The 15089-nt window shown below is 43.8% G+C and overlaps 1 protein-coding gene across 1 annotated transcript in view; it reads right to left on the reverse strand.

Annotated features, from left to right (window-relative positions):
- Positions 1-15089, reverse strand: part of LOC306921501 (lysyl oxidase homolog 4-like) — a 33036-nt gene that overhangs the window by 9417 nt on the left and 8530 nt on the right. Inside the window, exons 5-10 of the mRNA XM_079498641.1 lie at positions 10388-10426; positions 9536-9743; positions 9068-9248; positions 5636-5790; positions 4967-5134; positions 276-438 (exon numbers count right to left, since the gene is read on the reverse strand). Of these exons, the coding sequence (XP_079354767.1) occupies positions 276-438; positions 4967-5134; positions 5636-5790; positions 9068-9248; positions 9536-9743; positions 10388-10426 (914 nt within the window). The remainder of the gene's footprint in view (positions 1-275; positions 439-4966; positions 5135-5635; positions 5791-9067; positions 9249-9535; positions 9744-10387; positions 10427-15089) is intronic.

The following is a 15089-nucleotide window of genomic DNA, read 5'->3' on the forward strand; positions in this document are numbered from 1 at the left end:
GGATCGGGAGTTAGAGCCAAAATCTGTATCAAACCACTTCTATATCATATTTATAGGAAAAAGAGATAATTATGTTTGAATATGTTTTCGTTTATCCATAAGGACTTCTAGATGCCTATAAGAGCTCCATCACACTATACGTTGAAGGGGTTGAATCCCTTCACTTTGGAGCTTCTGAAGCAAAGACTTCACTGACCACAAAAAAGGACATGCTGAGAGAAAGGTAAATGAGTGTGTGTGTGCACATGCACCCGCACACGTGTGTGAACACTCACTCTCCACACAGGCGACTCCAGCGGCTTTGCCCTCTCCTCCTCTGGGGCAGTAGAGATTGGCATTTCGGCGACACTGTTGGATAGACATCTCCGTACCGATGCAGTGCGTTCCACTAAGAACCAGATCAGCAGCCTCTGCAGTGCCGGGCCAGTACCAAGTCTCCTGCACGGAAAGATACCGACACATTCAGACTGATGTTGGAAACAAACAACTGGAGTCTCTGGACTTCAATGCAGGCGGCAAAGGTGAAAAATAAATTCCGAACATTTTTGACAATTTGTACCTTTTAATGACATGCCCAAAATAGAGATGCCAGGTTGAACGTTGTCGCTGCCCCTTCCTATATGTCCTGTACTGAGAATATGAAACTATCTCATCAGTTTCCATTTAAATAAAGGAAAAGTTATCTAAATAGGGCTTTCATCCCTTGAATCTACTAAACAAGGTGGGTGTTAAATGATGGGCTGTTATTTGAATGCATTTATAATATGTATTTGTTCTTAATGTCTGTTACGCAATATTATTGTGTGTATTTTAAGGTGGCAGCCTATGTCCAAGACAAATGTCTCTAAGAGACACAAACTGTGAACCATCTCAACATTTTTAAATTCACTGTGAAAGGTCCCCACAAACTCCCCCTCAAGCCAAGGCATACAGTATACTGTACAATACTCTCACACTGGCCTTTCCAAGCACACTCTATTTTGAGATTGTTTGCTCGCCAAATGTCTCCCTTTCTCCCTCTCTCCTCGCCTCGCTTTCCCTTTTTTATTTTCGTTCTGCTGGAAGTGGACGTTTGAGAAGCCTGTAATTACCTCAGGCCTTGGTAATAACACAGCAGAGACGCACAAACAGCAGCGCAGAGAGAAAGCGACAGAGAGGAAGAGAGAGAGAATGGCCGATGGAGGGAGCTGACAGAAACCAACAATATGATAATATCGTTGATTTCTGAAGCATAAACTCCAGTTTGGGCGTGATCTTTGGGGGTGGGGGGGATATCCATGCCCCTGCTTCATTCATATTTAAGCCCTGTTTCTACTCTCGCTTCTGGTCAAACTGAATAAAGAAATCACACCTGTGTTAAGTGAGTGGTGCTCTTATCATCGTACATCATCATGACGTAAAAAATAGACACTATGCCTAGACACTATGACGTAAAATTCTCCATTCATTGTCAATGGGAATTTCATCATCATAACCTTTATTTAAGCTCGGAGTACAATTGAGGGGCAGGCCCTCATTTTCAATGTAGCCGAAATACAAAAATCAACAATCAACATGCAGTACATTAAATACAGCAATATCAAATATATGAATTGGAAAACAGAAAGTATTCAAAACTAAAATAACTATAATAGTTATAGTTAATATCGTCAAAATCGATCAACTGACAATGCAGTTGCGTTGGCCATACACTCTGCACTCAACCACTTGGATAAGAGGGGGAAGAACAGATGTGTACGGATAGGATACTCTTTGTGGACTACAGTTCTGCTTTCAATACCATCATCCCAACCAGACTGGACACAAAGCTCAGGGACCTAGGCCTGCACTCGACCATGTGCAGCTCGATATTTGACTTTCTGTCCGGCCGCTGTCAGGTGGTGAGAATGGGCAACATCACGTTGGACCCCCTGACCCTCAATACAGGAGCCCCTCAGGGCTGCATGCTGGGCCCTCTCCTCTATTCTCTGTACACATATGACTGTACAGCCACGCACTGCTCCAACATCATCATCAAATACACGGACGACACGATAGTGATGGGCCTGATCGACGACGATGATGACACGGCCTACAGAGCTGAGGTTGGAACACTTACACAGTGGTGCCAGGAGAACAGCTCTCAACGTCAATAAAACCAAGGAGCTGATCGTTAATTTCAGGAGGCCAGAGAGAGAGCACACACCTATTGTCATCAACGGTGCTGAAATGGAGCAGGTCTACTTCAAGTTCCTCAGAATACACATCTCGAGGAAAAACGCTTGTGGTTTCCGAGGCTACATCTTGAGGGACCTGAAGTGGGCCACACACACACACCACAAAAGTGGTGAAAAAGGCCCAATGACTACTCTACTGCGGCGCCTGAAGGAGTTCCGAGTGAGCCCCCGCTTCCTCAGAGCATTCTACAAGAGTACCATCGAGAGTGTTCTGACGAGCGGCACCACTGCCTGCATGTTTCGGGAACTGCACCGCCGCAGAATGGAAAGCACTGCAGAGAGTGGTGCGAACAGCGCATCGTGGTGGCACCCCCCACCAGGATATACATGAGGGGAGCTACCCCCACCAGGTTATACACCATACAGCGCATCGTGGTGGCACCCCCCACCAGGATATACATGAGGGGAGCTACCCCCACCAGGTTATACACCATACAGCGCATCGTGGGAGGGGAGCTACCCCCACCAGGATATACACGAGAGACGTGTGGCTAAGGCTGAAAACATCATCAGGGACCTCCCATCACCCCAAGCCACTGCAGCACCCACGGCCGGGCAAACATTTCCAGAGCATCAAGGGCAACACCACCAGACTCTTGAACAGTTTCTACTTTCAATTCGACTGCTGAACAAGAAATGATACGTAGCTTGCGGAGTTAGTTCAGTCAGATATACTCGAGCGGGTTCATGCTATGCTCAAGGGACATAAATGTATTTGAGTTAATATGCTGCATTACTATGTGGGTGTATACAGTGTTTGCAAGATCCACACGTCATGCGCTGATGTGGATGACCAATTGGGTGGGGTATTTAAGATCACCTGATGTGGATGACCAATTGGGCGGGGTATTTAAGATCACCTGATGTGGATGACCAATTGGGTGGGGTATTTAAGATCACCTGATGTGGATGACCAATTGGGCGGGGTATTTAAGATCACCTGATGTGGATGACCAATCGGGTGGGGTATTTAAGATCACCTGATGTGGATGACCAATTGGGCGGGTATTTAAGATCACCTGATGTGGATGACCAATTGGGTGGGGTATTTAAGATCACCTAAGCCAAATTCCAATACCGCAACTTTCACACTCGCTCACTCCCCTCGCGTCCTCCACTCGCTCCTCGGCTCCGCCCCCAGCGAGGAGGAGTGGAGGAGGAGAGGATTCAATGCGAGGACAGAGTGGTGGAGTGGATTTGCCTCTAGAATCGGAATGTACTCCGCTGTCATTTCAAAGCGACGGCACATTCCGCGATCACTTATGACGTGAATCAATTCAATTCAAAGGGCTTTATTCATAGATATATATCTATGGCTTTATTGGCATGGGAAAACATACGTTTACATTGCCAAAGCAAAAGTGGTGGAACAATACAGTGTCACACAGCTGGATCGCACACTTTTATATTATATGATTGTGAATGTGAAGGGAATTCCTGACCTGCCCGCGTTCCTTTTTGCTCGTATAAATAACCCCCCCCCCTCCTCGGACAGTCCCTCCTCCGACGGTTTTTGCAAATAACGGACACTATAACAGGAATTATTATAGGTAGTCTCTCTGACTTACATATTCAGTTCAGTCCACATATAAATAAATACATATTTGTCACCGTCATAAGGCGTCATTCATAGCAGTCTGTGCATTCAGGCATGCACAGAGAGAAATTAACTATAGCTTTTGAGGTGCGCACAATATAGCCTACTTTTATTATGCTTATATCACACAACGCAATAAAGCCAGTGGCTTGTTGTGGTCCTTTCACTTTCACATAGGCTATAGGCTACTGTATCATTCTGAAGCTCTGCTCTATTAATTCAGCGAAAATGTGTCTCTTCAACAAACAGCAAAGCTTTTTAGTTTAATGTGTGTGCGTGCATGTGTGTGTTGGGTCAGCGACAGCGTCTCATCAGCCGCAGCGGCCGGCAGCTAGTGGATGGGGGGGGGGGGGGGGGGGGGCGGGTGCATAGTATCGGGTTTCAAGCAGTGTTTTCTGTGCCACATGTGGAGGAGGCGGACTTATGTCACTGGAGAAGGAAAAAAACATGTACACGTGATGCGGAAATCCGCAGCGAGGAGACAACATACCCCACCGAGCCTGCACCTGATGTACACTCGCTCTATGCGGTCTCGGAGAGCCCACTCGGCTCCTCCACTCGACTCCACTCTCCTCCTCGATGGGGCACTTTAACAATCGGAACGTTAACCATTTCCGGGTCAAGCTGGAATGACCCCGAGTGATCGAGTGGGAGTGAGCGAGTGGCCGAGATTTTGGGTATTGGAATTTGGCTCTAGACTGCATGCATTCTTCCTGCCTTCCTTCTGTATATGGTTCCTGGTTATTGTTATGCACTGTATGCTCCCACCGCCACCCCAGCACCACCGGTGGGCTCTGTTATTCTGTTCCCCATGGGGGGTTGTTATTGTATATCTATCTCCCTGCTCTTTATGTTTAATGGTGTTTAATTGTGCCGAGCAGGGAGAAAATTGCAACAGAGCCAAACACCAAGATTATATATTATATGCACACTTGACACACTGATTCTATAATAAATATTGGTAATAGAGACTCTTTTTTTTAAATTAAATAGCATGCTGTCTAAATTACATTCTTAACACTGGTCAAGAAAAACATGCTTAAGTAACAAAATCATAAGAACGAATGATCAAGATGTGTCTGCATGGTAGCCATATCTCGGTGGGTCGCTTGCACCCCTCCCCACCTTGCACCCCTCCCCACCACCCTCTCACCTGGTGAGCTCTGGCAGCAAATCCAAAGCCCAGCTGTCGACAGACCACCATGGCCTCGTTGAGGCCCCAGTTCTCACTGCAGACGGACCCCCAGCGCTTCACTCCCCCCACCTCCATCAGCACCTCCACGCGGCCCTCCGCCCGGTCCCTGCCTCCTGCTAACCGCACCTGTTGGTGAAACAGTGCTATGAAGATATGCCATTTGTGTGTGTGTGTGTGTGTGTGTGTGTGTGTGTGTGCATCTCACACATTATAAAGACAATATCAGTCACTACAACCAAGGATAGGTGTTTTCAATGAATCTATCATGGGTAAAATGGAGTTTAAAGTTACAAACATGTTTGAAAGTGAAATATCCCTTTAATTTTTAAATTCGTTTTTATACAATAACATATACATGAACATCTGGTGCAGTATATTTAAGTGTAAAGTAAACATGTGCACTAGCTGCTCTCCCTCTGTCAGAGGTTGTAGCAAGCTATCATTCATTCATTCATTATAATCCCAAATGAATAAATTGTGTCCTACTTGTTTGGAGATCTATAGAACAGACATCATGTGTGCTGTGCATTCTGTGTGAGAAGAATATGCAAGTGTCTTGCACAGTAAAACCAGCGGTGTTCATGTATCCACTTGTGACTGAGAGTGTTTATCTCATTATCGTCTCACCGTGGCCTGGAGGCCTGTGTCGGGAACATTGCAGCGAACTGACACATCCTGGCTGTGCTTGCAGGTGTACAAAGGAACCTCACGGAAACCACATTCCATGATGGACCTCTCCCTGCCTGTACACTGCACACTGTTCATATGGACGGGGCCGGTACCTACGGAGAGGGAAGACTTTCACTTATGTGTCTGCCTGGTGGTAAGATACTAAACAAGCATGTACAGTTGGGTGCCACCAATATTGTCCCTTATCATTTGACCCATTTAGGCCTGACCTCAACATTTAAAAGAAATCCTTCTAAATCCTCCAGTTTTCTGAAATAAATATTTTCACGATTTTTCAAAAATAGCAGACCTACAAGCTCGTAGCGCGCCACTCGGTGGCGCGCTATGAGCTTGTAGATCTGCTATTTTTCAATAGCTAAATTACAACATAATGTTTAAAACACCAAAAGGGGTTCCCGCCCAAAATGGGTTAACTGTCCTTTTGCGCAGATCACGCAAACCTCAGCAAAAAGAAAAGGACAATATCGATGGCCTCCAACTGTAAGATACTAAACAAGCATGTAGGTAGACATACAGTATAGGATACGACAGTAATGTACAGTACATATCGTCTCTGTCACAATGCGTTGCTTGTTGACTGTCTGTTCAACATTTTTTTTTCTTGTCTTTTTTTCTTAAACCCTATGGTTGACCAGAGTCCCTCAGTGTTTTCTGTTTTTGCTCTACATTCAATATTCTCGCTGAAAATGGCCTTAGAGCTTGTCTATCTATTTTCCTGCGAAAGGTTTCAGCAGCATACGGATGCTGGGTTAAACCCCAATGACCCCAATTTTCTTCAGAATTGTTTGAAATATATACAGTACATGTATTTCTTTATACTATAGTTACCCGAGACCTATAAAAAATGGGTCCTGACTCGTAGTTTGGGAAACGCTGTCCCATAGTACGGTATGGGGGCCCACAGCATCACCACAGGGAGGGATTAAGAGGCCAGACATGGCCGACAGACATGATGCCCTGTGATGTGGCTGTGGGACAGAGCATGGGCATTGGCCTCTCTGTCCAAATTACACTGTATATTACACACTGCACATCAGGGGTACGTTTAATACACCAAATATAGATGCTGCGATTTACGGAAAAAAGCTTGAATGGCTATGTGAGTGTGCCTGCATGAATTGGTGTGTGAGGGCCCTCAGGTCCGGGCCCTGTAATTTGGGGGCACAAATAGCTAATGATGTCATCAAGGCTGTGTCACTGTGGTCAGTGGCGTCCGTTAGCCATCTTTTCTTACTGTTCTCCCTGTCTCATGTGCAGTATAGTCTCCAATGTACAGTAGCTCTGTGCAAACCCGCTGTACATGTGGTACCTGCTTCCTGAACTGCATGGCTTCTTTTCTCTGTCATGGTCATTTTAGGATCGACAGATTATCGTCTAGGAATTACAGCTCTGACCCTGCCATTGATTCATTATTCATTATAATGATGGTGACCTTGAACTTTGAAGCCTATCATCCTATTCTGGAGTGAACATTTGGCAAAATAGATACCAAGCTCATAATGTGTCGCAACACTGTTCTGTGCTTGTCAACCCCCTTTTGGTGAAAAGATTTGATGTAGAGGCCTAGAGGGCAAAAGGTGCAGACCTAACCCTATATAATATAATAAAATTTCCCAATGTTTAATCTCATAATACATCGCAATGCAACACAATGCATTGTGAACTTTTGAGAGCTTTTAGAGCTTTGCCTATTTTTGCCAAATGTTTGCATTTTGGCGGAATGCATTTTCGTCTGTTATCACATGCCCAGAATAGGGACACTAGGGTTAATTTTGTTAAGGCACATTTTCACTTTGCTATATGACCATCTCATAGAAGATTATTCTTTCTATATGAGTGACGCGCTGGCTTTATTCTTCATTTGTTGCATGCCACTCAGAGCAATAGCTATAGCTCTATGCATGAAAGGGGATCATGGAATTCCATTCATTTTGTGCACCCAGCGTCAGTAGCTACACCTAACGTGAGGCTTGCCTAGAGGTCTGAATCATTCCATCTTGACATTCCCTCATGTCCTTTTTTTAGACATAATAGCACCATAGCACCTTCTTTTATAGAGCCCTAACAAGCTACACCAAAATTGTTTCCATGAGCCACTTGTTTAAGACTAACGGTGAGAAGGAAATGCGACCACCTTTACAGGACGTGCTGTGTGCTCGCTGGGGCATTGAAATAATGGTGGGGAAATGAATGTGGTTACGGAGGTACTGCCAAGGTACTGGGAGCAAACAAAACAAGGGACAGAAAGAGTGTGTGAAAGTTGGGTCTAGGAATATGTTTATAAGTAGAAATATTAGACAGCAAAGTGGCTACATGCTCATGCCCACAAATAGCACCAAAATGGTCACAATCTGTCCAAACACTCATGGTTTGCCAAATACGCTCCCGGCTGATTGCTTGACATCTTGGTTTCAAAGCTTTGTTCGCTTTTCAAATAGAACAGATTTATTTTGACGACGACACATGCAATATTGTTTAGTGTCACTGGAACTGGAACACGGTAGCATAGTTTACACTCGTCTAATTGGTCATGGGTAGAAATCCACAACAATCAGCTTCTCGGCTAGGAGCCGAGAGCAGGCTGTAAACATTTTCAGTCTGGTTTATTTGTCCACTCGGCTGTGGTCCTGTGAGGGCTGCGTAGCCTGATAAAGTATGTTTAAACTGGAGAGACGCAATGACCTGAAATTGACTCTCATGGTCAACTCTGGCACTGATCTAGTGTCCCCTTTCAACACTCCACCGATCAGTGTTATGCCTCTGTTACTACCATGTCTTCAAATTTGTACTCTTTTCATACCAGGGATATTATTTTCCTGAATGAAACGATGCTATCAGTTGGGACAGTGGACGCGGCAAAGCCTAATGATAGGTTTGCATGCTTTACTGCCTGGGGCATACACATTACACACTTCCCCAACCATAGCCTCGAACCAATCCCCGACCATAACCTAGCTTTGGTCATGGGAATTAAAGCTTTTACTCTCTTGACCTTATGTCCTCATGTTCCTAATGTTTTGTTTCCCTTGATGTTTTAATCGTGTGATGTTTCTTCTTTTATGCATTTGCCTATTGTAGCATTCCATGGAATGTAAAGTGCATTATAAATAAATATCTATTATTATTATTATTATTATTATTATTATTATTATTATTATTATTATTATTATTATTATTATTATTATTATTATTATTATTATTATTATTATTATTATTATTATTATTATTATTATACTGAGATCCAGAAGACCACCGCTGAGAGTGAGAATGTCAAATTTGTGTGCGTTTGTGTGGGTGCATGTGTGATGGAGGAAACTATATATTATGTTGTGTGTGTGCATGCATTATGCAAGTGTGAAATCTCTTTACCTTGCCCCAGCTGGGCCCTGATGGGAGCCTCTTTGGCTGTTCCGAAGCCCAGCTCCCTGCAGACAACACTGGCAGCACTGAGGTCCCACAGGTGGTCACAGATAGACCCCCATTTCCCCTCCCTCAGCACCTCCACGCGGCCCTCACCCAGACGCGGCCCAGCCTTCAGACGAACAACTGGCTGCCGGGGGGAGGAGAATGAGAGAGGGATGGAGGGCGCAGGGGGTGGTTGGGGTCAAGGAAAGGATAAGGATAGACAGTTGAGATCAAAGTATTGTTTCTATAACTTCACTCAAGCAACCCACTTGACTTTTCTAATCAGGGCTGGAAAGAAAGAAAGAAAATTAAATATTTCATTTCCACCTTTCTCTACCTGTTCCTCAACCTGTACAGTGTACACCCATTCTGCTCTTTCTAACTGAGCATTTTTAATGGCTATTCTTTATTTTGATTCGATTTTTTGCTGACCTGCACAGTGGGTGGTGCAGGGGGTCTGCCAGAGCGTGTGAACTGGCGTCCGGGGACACAGCGCATCACTACACTCATGCCTCCCTGGCAGGGTATGTCACTCCTGGGGAGGGACAGCTGTGACAGGCACTGGGACAGAGTGACCTCCCACCCCTGACACTGTACCTTCTCCACCCAGTAAGCCTTCTTGCTGGATATTGACCTCAGTCTTTGGTGTGGAGAGGAGTGGGGTGGCGTTGGCAGTGGGTGTAGAGCGTGGGTAAAAGAAACAAAAGGATGTGAGAGGTTTGTGAACATTGCATTCATGATTGTGTGTATTAGACAGTGGTGGAAAGTAACTAAGTACATGTACTCAAGTACTGTACTTAAGTACAGTTTTGTGGTATTTTTTATTTTACTGGAGTATTTCCATTTTCCAATCTGTACCTTTACTTCTACTCCACTACATCTCAGAGGCAAATATTGTACTTTTACTCCACTACAATTATTTGAAAACTTTAGTTACTAGCTACTTTATTAGTTATTACAATATAAAATAATATACATTAACCACTTTAGACATATTTTATACATAGGCTATTTGAAATGAGCCGATCTACAAGCTCACACCATGTTGCATCACGACGCGTTGTGAGCTTGTAGATCTTCTATTTTCAAACATTTTAGTACTTTTACCTGTGCTACTTTGAGTAGCCTATATTTTGATGCCAATACTTTTGTACTTTTACTCAAGTAACATTTTCAACACAGGCTGGCCTTACTCTGTTACACTCTTGGAACAGAGTATTTTTATTTTGTGGTTTACTTATAGATAGCATGACAACATGTCCAAAAGAATGGAACTAATTTTACCTTGAAGACGGGTCTGCAAGCTTAGAGTCCCATAGTTTCCTGAAAGACACAGACAGACTCACCTTACTTTGATTATGATATCAAAACTCTATATAGAATGCCTCCTGCCCTCCCATTTATGGCTGTCTGCTTTTGACTGTGACAGGCAAAACAACCACTTATCCTATACAGTCTCATATATCCCATACAGTCTCTCATTTGCGTTTTCTACATCTTTATCTTCACAACCGCCTACTCAAGCCCATCTCTACTCATTTAATTCTCTGCCACACGGCCCACACCGTTCATTTATTTACCCTACCACTCCTTTCACTTCACCCCCTATCTCACAGGCCTTCTGACCATATAGGTAAATAAATGGAATGCTGTAAATACCAACACGAGGCAGCGGGCTAGAGAGACTGTGCTTTTGTGGTTAAACACAGTCCTCATGGGAAAGAGCGATAGACAGAGAGAGGGAGTGAGACACGGAGGAATAAATAGATTGAAAGAAAGATAGACTCACTGTCTCATAATGACATTATACAACATTCTGTTCCTGTCTGTCTCCTTTACTCTGCATCTCCTCTCCCCCACTCGAACCATCGTACTTTTCTTCATGCCATATGTGTCTTTTTTCATCCCTCCATTCATGGGTATTTCTGTCCAAGTCTGCCTATACTGTACGTCTGCAGAAAATGTCTGCTTTGGGACATGTATTTGTGGAAAGATCCTATAAATATACACTACATGAAACACTGCTAGAGTCCAAGCTAACAGGCCTTATTGCCAACTAACATTATGGATTACAGAGCTGGTTTCAGGTTTTGTGGATATTAGCTGAAACGTGAGTGACTATTTAGATCTGCAGTGCATGACGATTGCACACACATACACACAAAGTGGTGTTTATATACGGTCAATGGTGCACATACATAGCACACGCACGCACGCACGCACGCACGCACGCACGCACGCACACATACACACACACACACACACATACACACCACTGCATATTCACTCTCAGACAAATGCATGCACTATGCACACACCACACAAACCGGCCGCAAACGGATGAACTAAAACCTAAAGGGGCTAAAGGAAAAAATGGTAGAATTCAATAAAAGCATGATTCACAAACCAGGCAGTGTCTGGGAAGTGTCCCTCTTTGTCACACACACACACACACATGCACGAACGTACGCAGTCGCACACACACACACACACACACACACACACACACACACACACACACACACAAACACACACACACACACATATTCTGACCACTTCCATCACCCAGTTTAACCACTGACAGGTGCTGTGTAAGTGACGCCCTCTATGAACATGTACAAATGAAAATGAGTCACATCATCCAAGTATAGACAGCAGGACAAAGTGCCCGCTGCATTCAATATTTGACATGCTAAATCTGGAGACACGATCTCTCCAGGAGAACCCCAGTCTCCTACTATTCCACACAGCCCATTGTACTCGTTTACAGCACGGGCCAAGCAAATCCCTGCTGAAAGGCCTTGCGAGGGAAACCACACTCTAGGAAGGCCAGCCAGCGCAGCTATGGAGCGTTTGTAGAGAAAAGCAGACACAATGGAATGGTAGAGTAGAGGCAGAGACTGAACGGGGGGGAACACTCTTGGAACATTCTGTCCTGACAAATAATGTTTGTTTTCAATGGCAGTGAGCATTCATGTGAACGTGAGCAATGGTGGAAAGGAACTAAGTACATTAGCTTAAGTACAGTACGGTGAAATGACTTTATTTATTTCCATTTCATACTTCACTACATATCAGTACTGTATTTTTTAGTCCACTACAGTTATTTGACAACTTTAGTAACTAGTTATGTTGCAGATTTTGATTATCACTACAAAACATACATTAACTGATAGCCTAAATCAGGGGTCTTCAACAGGGGATCCAGGACCCCTAGTGGACCTAAAGTTGAAGTCCCCTAGCCTAATTGATTATTATAATTCTAGGTAAATGTACACAGCAGCACATAAACACAATTACAGTCAGCTCTACCTTTACCAGCTGCAACATTAAAGTGATGAACACATTATTGGATGTACTACTACTACACTACAGTTCAATAATATTGGACTATTTTGACACCAATGCTGTTGTACCTTTACTAAAGCACAATTTTGAATGCAGGACTTTTACTCAGCAGCGTATTTCTATAATGGTATTGTCACTGAATGTGACCTTTGTGTCTGTGTGTGCATGTGTGTGCATGTGTGTGCGTGCGCGCGTGTGTGTGTGTGTGTGTGTGTGTGTGTGTGTGTGTGTGTGTGTGTGTGTGTGTGTGTGTGTGTGTGTGTGTGTGTGTGTGTGTGTGTGTGTGTGTGTGTGTGTGAAAATGCAGGAGGGAAATGCTTCATAAATCTGGTGAATTAAGATGAGAGTCAGGCTGTATGGGGGGGTGAGTGAATGGGGGAGGAAGTGGAGAGAGAGGGAGAGAGAGAGAGAGAGAGAGACATGCTTTCCATATAATTGCCCGAATTGCTTGGCAGTGTCTGCGGTGTGGTCGAGCAGTAGCATGTTGGTTCACACACAGCAGACGTGGAAATATGCACGTACATATCAGTTTTCCCTGCCTCCTTTCTGTAAAATCAGGCTCCCTCTAATCCCTGCTTTTGTCAGCCGACATTATGACCACTGGGAAGGAGCGAGTGATGCAAGATCTCAGCTTCTGTGAACTGGACAACTTTTATAAGGCTTTTATAACTTCACATGAGGAGGGACAAATGTTTTTTGTTTTTTAAGTTGGTCACAGTTTTCCTTTGTGCTACTGTGTATGATGCAATTGAAGAGCTTTGTTCCAAAATTTGATTTCAACTATTATTTCAAAAGAAAAGTGATTTTTACAATGATTTAATTGAATAATGAGTTTTGCAAATATACTTTTGATATCATGATTTACATTTTCTTTGACTGTATGGAAACATGGACTGAAGACCTGTAGCTGCTTTGATATTAGAGGAACTACATTGCAACATGCTCAAGGCATGACAAGTTGACAACCAACTTCTGACCACAAAACTACTGTACCCGACTCACTGTACGACTGCATGCAACACACTATGACTATCATCCTCAGTCCTCACTCTACAACTGTATCCTCTTCACCCTCTCTTGTTTCTGTGGATGTTTTGGGGGGCTTGACACCAGCTCTTTTAGAAGCACTTCTTCCTGCATGGTTCCATAAGCCACACTGGAGACTAGAGACGTGATTGACTGTCAGAGAGAACCTGTTATTATACGGTGGAAAGCTGCATTTGTGGAACAATCGACTCTCTCAGGTCCCTGTGCTAGCAACATTAACTTCTATATCCAGTTCCAAGAATCTTCCAACATATTTTTGTTTTTAGCCTACCAGAAGTCACAGCCACATAATATGTTCTTTTCAGTTGATATTCATTTCAGTATAATATATCATTTTTTTTGTAATGCCTTACTTCTAAGTATAAGCCCTACAGTATTTTGTACTTTCAAAAGTGTTCACTTATAAATGACATGCCCAAATATAGGAACACCAGATTGAAAGTGGTTAAAATTAATTCATGGAATGAATTGTCCTTTAGGATGTTGCGGTCATCTCAACTGCCACAAACGCATACAAATCAACAACAAAGCATTAAGTGAGGATGTTAGAAATAGAATGAGAGAAATGGGGTCAGAGGGGCGAAAGTGAACTCAAGAAATTACTGTCAGGATCATGAAAATGGCTTTAGCACTTGCCTATTCTTTCAAGCAGAGCAAAGTGGGGGAGTATTTACTGTAAATGTCTGTAAAAGTACATAAAGCATTTTAACAGGCCGAGACAAAGGCAGTCACACCAACAGCCACCCGCCCAATAAGCAAGGTGCTGACGCAGCAAAGGGTGTGTAGCACATCCACTCCAGGGACTACAAGATTAGAAGAGCTTCTCCCTGCTCTTCCTAGGCCCAGACCATAATTATAGTGGCTGCAGTCGACAGGGTGTACAGGGGAGCCAGGCACACAAGGTCAGGTTTTGGGCCGGCGTGTTACTCTCTAACATGAGTATTTACACACTTACTGGTCACTTTATCAGGTACGCCTGTCCAATTGCACATTAACGCAAATTTCGAATCAGCCAATTACATGGCAGCAACTAGTTCCAACCGAGCATCAGAAGAATGGTAAATGTGTCTTAACTGATAAAAGTTTCCTACAGAAACAAAAAAGTAAAATACAGCAACTTTCCCCAATACTGCAGATATATGGTGAGAGTGAAGAGGAAACATTCCATGTTCCATGTACAGTAGCACACATTTAATCTCAGGGGGGATTTAAGTTCCCTCATGCTTTCAACCTTGGAAAATCTTTTTAGAGAGGAGGTCACAAACTCAAATATCAGCCTCAAAATACTTTCCATACACGAAGGGCCGGATGCTGCACATCAGGTTTCTATTCCTTACTTCTCTGCTGAAAAAGCCCCCCCCCCACCCCCCCGCCTGCCCACAGCTATTTACTATGGAGACAGAAATGGCTGCTGAATTCGTGTTGTACGTGGTTAGGTGGAGGTGGAGGTAGACAAAAAATAAACAAAAGTCTCCTGACACCGTCCAGTCTCTAAACAACATGTTGCTTGGCCTTGGGGATGTTAGAATACTCTCAATATTTGTTGGTGTCCAGATTAGCACTAAATTCACCAACGGAGGATGGAGCTAAT

This window comes from Electrona antarctica (genome assembly GCF_951216825.1).
Source record: "Electrona antarctica genome assembly, chromosome: 4".
In the NCBI taxonomy this organism is placed as follows: domain Eukaryota; kingdom Metazoa; phylum Chordata; class Actinopteri; order Myctophiformes; family Myctophidae; genus Electrona; species Electrona antarctica.